The 7884-nt window shown below is 40.7% G+C and overlaps 3 protein-coding genes across 4 annotated transcripts in view; 1 reads left to right on the top strand and 2 right to left on the bottom strand.

The window, feature by feature from the left end:
• LOC104819321 (F-box protein At1g10780-like) overlaps positions 1-861 on the bottom strand; it is a 2556-nt gene extending 1695 nt beyond the window's left edge. Inside the window, exons 1-2 of the mRNA XM_010549344.2 lie at positions 751-861; positions 135-171 (exon numbers count right to left, since the gene is read on the bottom strand). Coding sequence (XP_010547646.1) covers positions 135-167 — 33 coding nt within the window. The 5' untranslated portion in view covers positions 168-171; positions 751-861. The remainder of the gene's footprint in view (positions 1-134; positions 172-750) is intronic.
• A 1738-nt stretch (positions 862-2599) lies between these two features.
• LOC104819330 (probable aldo-keto reductase 4) lies at positions 2600-5480 on the top strand. Its single transcript, XM_010549354.2, has 5 exons — positions 2600-2931; positions 3118-3330; positions 4106-4278; positions 4365-4467; positions 5014-5480. Exons 1-5 carry the CDS (start codon positions 2713-2715, stop codon positions 5356-5358), a joined length of 1053 nt encoding a protein of 350 aa, XP_010547656.1. The 5' UTR covers positions 2600-2712; the 3' UTR covers positions 5359-5480.
• LOC104819338 lies at positions 5304-7881 on the bottom strand. Of its 2 annotated transcripts, XM_010549373.2 has the most exons (6): positions 7606-7881; positions 7098-7181; positions 6930-6993; positions 6538-6837; positions 5808-6453; positions 5304-5387 (listed from the first exon to the last, which is right to left on the bottom strand). In XM_010549373.2, the coding sequence occupies exons 1-6, from the start codon at positions 7803-7805 to the stop codon at positions 5362-5364; spliced, it is 1320 nt and encodes a 439-aa protein (XP_010547675.1). In that variant the 5' UTR covers positions 7806-7881; the 3' UTR covers positions 5304-5361. The 2 variants fall into 2 exon arrangements, with proteins under 2 accessions (XP_010547675.1, XP_010547667.1); XM_010549365.2 differs by lacking the exon at positions 5304-5387 and having other exon boundaries at positions 5657-6453.
• Between the last annotated feature and the right edge of the window lie 3 nt (positions 7882-7884).

Here is a 7884-nt window from a genome sequence, read left to right as displayed (position 1 = left end):
CTTCCCCCGCCATTCCATATCATCCTTCAGTACTCGCACCGACGCCCACCAAAAATCCGTGAATTTCGCAATGCCTAGCTTGTTCAGGGCGGAGAACGCTTCCTTGAACGTTACAAGCATCGGTTCTAAAGAGTGTATTGGAGGAGGGCATCGGGAAGGTAGTCCATTTAACTGAGACAAATCATCGAACAGGTTGCAGTCAGAAACAAAACTCTCCCCAAACACAGCCTCATATCCGCCATGAATGCGAAACGATTCTTAATACGCAAAGTGTTGATCTTAGAAATCAATTTGAATAAGAAAACGAACATGTCTGCTACAAGTTTAGCCTTTCAGCCTCACAGAATTGCAAACCCAAGATTGTTTAATTCACTGCAAAGACAACAGGCTATCTGGGTTTTCAAAGACGAACATTCAACAGCTAAACTCGATAGAAATTTACAATTTTTTTTCACATATCTAGAGCCAAAAATTGCTCCTACTCTCCCCGATTCAGATTATCTCAGATCGACATACATCCGACAAAACCCAGAAAAACCACACAGATTAGATAGCTAAGACATGAGATTATAAGACAGATTTGACAGAAGAGAAAGAAATCAATGGAATTTTAGCTCCTTTTGGGTGAAGTGAGATTCAGCTTCATAGCGACAATGAACGACAGAATTCATCAATACTGGTGAAGTAACGCGAGACATAAGCCGTTTGGAAACGATTAAAGCTACAGAATTTGAGACGAGGAGTTCTTACTGTATGAATTTCGTATGAAAATGAGAAGCAGATCTGTTCAGTTCACTGAGGAATCTGAGCGTATGAGAGAGAGAGAGAGAGAGAGAAAGAGAGAGAGAGAGAGAGGATGTGTAGGGCTGAGTTTCAAATTTTTTTAAAAAATAGTTTTTTTATAACGGGAACCTATATTTTAAAATTTTGATAATAAGCGAACAAAATAAAAATATAACAACCAACAAGGCCCCGGCTTCTAATTGCAAATATTTTGAAATTTTCCAAAACACTAGCAACGGTCCAACCAAAGCCCTAACAAGTTCATGCTCCCCTTGATACAACATTCATAACAAAAAAAAAACAAGATAGCTAAAATATTATGAAACAGTCCCGTATATCATATTGTGTGTGTATATATATATGAACTTTAAAAATACACATAAATATACCAAATTTTCAAAAACAGTAAATTTTGATAATTTTAATAAATTATTATTTATATGATATATATATGTGTGTATATATGTATATGTATGTATAAAACGCTCGAATAAATAATTAAGAACAAAATGTAGGATAATCAATGATATATAAAAAATAATGTTTTCTACATTGTTAATTACTAATCGGGAAAGTGAATTTTAAAACCCAAAAAATAATTGGAAAATAATTTTGAAAATGTATTGTTTTGTTGTCAGCTGATAATTTTTAAATGTTAGATGACGGCGAAATTACATTAAAAAAAAAAGAGAAAAAAAAAGGGTAAGACTTTTTAATCTTCACGCGCCTCGGTAAATCCGAAGGAGGGATTTCTCCAAAACCATGAAGATTCGGTGGACTATAACCCAGAGGATTTCACGTCACGCGCTACACGCGCTCACGTTGCGCGTGAGACTGATTATCCGATTATATGAATCGTCGATGAAAAATGGATTCTATTCATTTGGGCTTTTCTTTGTTTTGGACATTAAATGGGCTTATTCTATATAGGCCCAATGTTAACAAACCCCGATGGAAGAAGATTTTCTTAGATATCCGTAAATAATAGATTATCCTTAAAATACACTAATTATTATATATGCTTGCGCGCATTTAAGCTCTGTTTAACAGAATCAAATCAAATCAAATAGTATATAGTAATTGAATATAACTTTTCAAAATTAAATTAATTGGACAAAAAGTTAAATCGGATCAAATATTGAAATAATAAAACGGTAAAAAAAAAAATTAATAATATTTTCAATCAAAATCAATAGAATCCATGGAAAACTAACGTAAACAAGGGAATGAATATAATTTTATATAAACAAAGGAGAAACAGGATTCGAAAATAAACTGTGAACCCCTAATTTGCTATATGCTTCATAAATGAATCGACTTTGAGCCAATTTTTAATAGAAAAATCTACAAAAATACCAAATTTTAACTTACCTAAAAAAGTATGAATTTATTGGGCTTCAATTAGGGTATTTTTGCAATGGGGTTTTATAATTTTAGAAAATTGTCACATTTTTTGGGGTTAATCCCATAAAAATTACTGAACTTGTCTCACACTGGAAAATTAATTCTTAAACTTGCATGCTTCCATAAAAATTACTAAACTTGAAAAATATGTCAATGGAATACCTAGACTTGCTATAAAAACTGTCACAATAAATTTTGACCAACATTGATTGATTATACACGGCGTTAAATAATGTGCTAATCCTATTTTTTGGCATTCTTTTTATTCGAGACTTATAGGATAGATTTAATTTTCGCTTTGGCCTTTGACGTTTGAATATTCCATTATTTATAGGCTCACTACGTCAGCAATGGCGTCGAATTGCTCTCTCCTCTCTATCCTTCCTTCCCCCACCATTTCTCTCTTTCTATCTCTCCCTCAACCGTGGAAATTTCTTCTATAAATGACATTCGAAGTAAAGCCCTCTTCTCTGGAGCCTTCACAGATCACAAAACGAGAGGAACAAGCTCCGAGAGAGAGAATCGATGGCAACGAACGGAGTACGAAGGATCAAGCTCGGAAGCCAAGGCCTCGAGGTCTCTGCGCAAGGCCTTGGTTGCATGGGCCTCTCCGCCTTCTACGGTCCTCCGAAGCCTGAATCCGAAGCCATCGCTCTCCTCCACCACGCCATTAACTCCGGCATCACCTTCCTCGACACCTCCGACATCTACGGTCCCGAGACAAACGAGATTCTCCTCGGCAAGGTTCGATTCGAATTCCGAGATCTGCGATTGTTTAGGTCGTTGATTTTCGAGAAATTGTTGAAGACAGTTGTATTGATTTGGTTCATGAATATGGAGATAGAGCAGGCAAATGGCCTTGTCACTGTTCCCAAATGTCATTTTAGGGCTAATGATGTTCTTGATTGTCTTGTCGTTGAAATGTGTCAGGCTCTGAAGAATGGGTTCAGGGAGAAGGTGGAACTGGCGACCAAATTCGCAGCCACTTATGTAGAAGGGAAGAAGGAGATAGTCGGAGAGATAAGGGGAGATCCCGAGTACGTTAGGTTTGCTTGTGAAGCAAGCTTGACACGGCTCGGTGTTAACTGCATTGATCTCTATTACCAGCATAGGATCGATACCCGAGTCCCCATCGAAATCATAGTTTCCTCTATCATTCACAAAATTAGAACAAGTACCTGCAAAAGCTTGCAACCCTTTTAACCCAACGTAGTTATTGTTCCGATCGTATCCCGTTAGTCCCTCCAGAAACGCAATCTTTTCTCCATCACTCGACAATTCCAGGAACGATTCCCGCCATTCCATATCATCCTTCAGTACTCGCACCGACGCCCACCAAAAATCCGTGAATTTCGCAATGCCTAGCTTGTTCAGGGCGGAGAACGCTTCCTTGAACGTTACAAGCATCGGTTCTTGGTACATCCTGAACTCAGTGGCATTCAGGGCTGTTCTTCTGCGAGATACGCACCTCCGAGAATGCCGCGTGCCCTTTTGGTTGGCAATGGGGAATGTAGCGGATCGTAGTTGCTCCCTGTATGATCGCAAAGGCGATGGAGCGATGGATGATGATGGGGTGATGGGAGATTCTGTTGATGTCGGGTCCTCAGACAAGGATGGCTCACATGTCGGAACTGGTGTTGCGGTAGGAATGGTCTGGTCACTGGTCTTGCATGGATCAACAGTGGTGACAACAACGGTGTGGAGGGCAGATGTGTTCGGAGAGGACGAATTATCGCGCTTGCCGAGTTTAGTGGTAATAAGGTTGTCTGAGGCAGTGAAACGGCCTCTTAGGGCATCATATATGTCGGTACTTGAAGAAAACAACCTCGATTCATATCAAGTTGTTTGCTTTGTGCTGTTTTGTTTTCGATTTTGGCTCGAACTGAGGTTGACGGTTTCAATGTCGGTCTTTTACAAGATGGGTGAGCTCAAGAAACTGGTTGAGGAGGGTAAGATAAAGTACGTCGGGTTATCTGAAGCTTCAGCCTCGACGATCAGAAGGGCGCATTCTATCCATCCTATAACAGCTGTCCAGTTGGAATGGTCATTGTGGTCACGAGACGTGGAAGAAGATGTCATTCCTACCTGCAGGTGGTGGCGGTAAACATGGTTTCTCGTACTCATATGTGAATGAAGCCTTTAGCCATCTCATATTGTTTTTATGTATACTTCGCCAGGGAGCTCGGGATCGGACTTGTTGCTTACAGTCCTCTGGGTCGAGGCTTCTTTGCGTCAGGACCCAAGTTTCTTGAGACATTAGGGCAAGGTGACTTTAGAAAGGCAAGTTACCTTACCTGAATCTGTAATTGTTTTTATGGTTGGTTCAATCACTAAGATTGTCTTAGAGCTGTTCCTCGCCAATGCTTATGTGGCTGCGATTAACAGTAGGAGTGGCTTTTTCGGGGTTCAGTTCGAGCCGGGTTTGGTTATTTCGGTTCTAGAAGAATTATAATTATCCGGTTTTTATATTGTATTTATAGTTAAAGAAAACTTTGGGTTTTCAGTTTTAGGGAAATGATAACCATTCGTATTGGATTCGGCTATGTTTCAATTTTATTGATAAAAATACTTATTTTTTTAAGAAATTTTTGGTTTTTCCAGTTTTAAGGAAACGATAACCATTCAGTTTTTATATTTTGGTTTCGGTTATGTATTATTCGATTTGAATAGATTCGGTTATTAACCAAAGTGACCATCTTTACCTGTGAACTCAAGTGAACTATATCTTTTTCACATATTAAGATATGTGATCCAATTATCAATCATCATCATCTCTCTGTGTGTTTTTGTTGCCCTGTCTGAGCTGTCTCTAAACCCCTAAACCAGGATCTACCAAGATTCCAAGACGAAAACTTACCCGGCAACAAGGTTATCTACGAGAAGATGGCTGCAATGGCAGAAAAGAAACAGTGCACTCCCGGGCAACTAGCACTCGCGTGGGTTCATCACCGGGGAGACGACGTGTGCCCTATTCCGGGGACCACCAAGATCGAGAACCTCGATCAGAACATCGGAGCCCTGTCGGTGAAACTCACTCCGGAAGAGATGGCCGAGCTCGAGGCCCTTTGCCGACCCGAGCTCGTGAAAGGGGAGAGGTACCACCCGAGTGCGCCTACCTACAAGAATTCCGATACTCCGCCACTGTCTTCTTGGAAAGCCGCCTCTGCGTAAATGTCATCTGCTGTGTTGTGTTCGTTGTTCTGCAACGGTGAAATCCTTATGAACTATGTAATGTTTATCACTTGAAAGGTTACATCTTTTCACATTATAAACTTGTAACCCTAAAACACTTATACGAGAGTTTGGACATACACAAAGAATGTAGCGAATACAGGAAAAATAAACTATACAACAAAGTTTAAGATATGGATTTAAAGCATATTCACAGGTTCAGAGTTCCCTGTCTCATCGGCCGAGTACCAGAACCCTCATCTTATCAGTGAATATTCGAAGTTCGAATATCAAATCCTTATGAAACCGAGATAAGATATATAAAAACTCGGATAACCGATCCAAACTAAGAATCGCAGAGTATCGAAAATAATTTCATTTGATTCCAAAGACAAAAAAGCACACACTAAATTAGTTTCCTCTATCATTCACAAAATTAGAACAAGTACCTGCAAAAGCTTGCAACCCTTTTAACCCAACGTAGTTATTGTTCCGATCGTATCCCGTTAGTCCCTCCAGAAACGCAATCTTTTCTCCATCACTCGACAATTCCAGGAACGATTCCCGCCATTCCATATCATCCTTCAGTACTCGCACCGACGCCCACCAAAAATCCGTGAATTTCGCAATGCCTAGCTTGTTCAGGGCGGAGAACGCTTCCTTGAACGTTACAAGCATCGGTTCTTGGTACATCCTGAACTCAGTGGCATTCAGGGCTGTTCTTCTGCGAGATACGCACCTCCGAGAATGCCGCGTGCCCTTTTGGTTGGCAATGGGGAATGTAGCGGATCGTAGTTGCTCCCTGTATGATCGCAAAGGCGATGGAGCGATGGATGATGATGGGGTGATGGGAGATTCTGTTGATGTCGGGTCCTCAGACAAGGATGGCTCACATGTCGGAACTGGTGTTGCGGTAGGAATGGTCTGGTCACTGGTCTTGCATGGATCAACAGTGGTGACAACAACGGTGTGGAGGGCAGATGTGTTCGGAGAGGACGAATTATCGCGCTTGATGCTACTATTCTTGAAGATACGATGCATCAGATCCATATGCGGGATGGGATTGTGATGTAAGGTTTTCGACAAAGGAACCTCCTGCCCAGACATTGAAAACCATACCCATCAATACCAAACAAGTAAAAGTTTTCGAGTAAAGAAAAAAAGGGTATAGAATATTACCGATTCACGATCGTTCCACCATTGGTCATCCATGGTTATTTTTCCGGTGATACTATCTATTGATATGTCGTTGTAACCAGCGAGCTTCTCCCATGCGATATACAGCCTCCTGAGATTATCGTATTTGTGCTTGAAGCTCTCCCATGGCAGTTCAATCCCGGTCCTCGCATTGAAATCACGTACTATACGCATCTTGCCATTGGCATGAGGCACCTTTTGCATGTAATTCAAAGCGGCCAACTCACGATCAAATAGCTCGAGGAACACCTTGATGAGATGCTCCGTCCATTTTATCTTCCTCTGTAGTTCATTCCAATGTTGAAACCCGATAGCTTATTAGCCATTAAATCTCGTAGGCATCAGAAAAAATGACGAAAGAGATGAAAACGCACCACGCGATGACCAGATCTTTGGTGCTTTCCATCATCATCATCATCACCTGATGAATCTTCCATACTTCAACGACGTAAATCCAAAAAACTTTAGATTTAAACAAATGTATGAAGTTAATTGTGTCCAACAGAGAAATAACTTCGCCTAATTCGATTTTTGCCATTTACCTCAGTGAACCAGCTCCCATTCTATCGCTTGCAAGTAGACCAACGATCACCGGAGACGTCATAGCATCCTTCGAGCAAATAGGCCTAAATTTCACCAAACATTGAAATCAATATCCATCATTCAATATATCAGATCATGACATGGGTATGATCACATGGGTGTTTCTCGAAATCGCAGTAATTTAGCAAAATTGATGCAATTCGAAGCATAAATTTAGCCCCAAACACACATGTTTTGTGTTCATATTCTCTTTACTGATCTCTTTCAATTTCTCCAAATTCTGATAACTAATTCTCATCAGCATGAACAATTTGATCAGATAAACTTCACTGAATCGAAACAAATGTCGAATACTTCGAAAATTTGGTACACACGTTTAAAAAGCGTTCATCAACTCCAGCAAATGGAATAAAGAAAATAACCAAAGCCCTAAATTTATGTATGAGAATTACATAAACAATGCCGAGAAATTCCGAATCGAATCGATCAGGAAGAATATGTAGAAACCTTCCGCGTTTGTTTGAGCGCTTTGGGGCCTGAGAGCAGATCGGACGTAAACCCAGCTTCCTCGCCATTTTGTCGCCGGAATCTCGAGAAGTTGCAATATGGTTCCGCTCGTTTTTCACCGGAGACGGGGGACGAGGCGGAGGTTCGCCGTCCGAGACGGCGATTTCGTGGTCGGAGTGAGGCGCTTCAAGCGGTTCCATGAGCGAGAGGGAGAGAGAGATGGTGAGGTCTCTGACAACAACAAGGGCATTTGACTGTACGGTCTAATTCACTAAAAAT

The sequence above is a fragment of the Tarenaya hassleriana genome, unplaced genomic scaffold (assembly GCF_000463585.1).
Source record: "Tarenaya hassleriana unplaced genomic scaffold, ASM46358v1 Cleome1, whole genome shotgun sequence".
Taxonomy (NCBI): Eukaryota; Viridiplantae; Streptophyta; class Magnoliopsida; order Brassicales; family Cleomaceae; genus Tarenaya; species Tarenaya hassleriana.
This window is presented reverse-complemented; position numbering and strand designations above follow the sequence as displayed.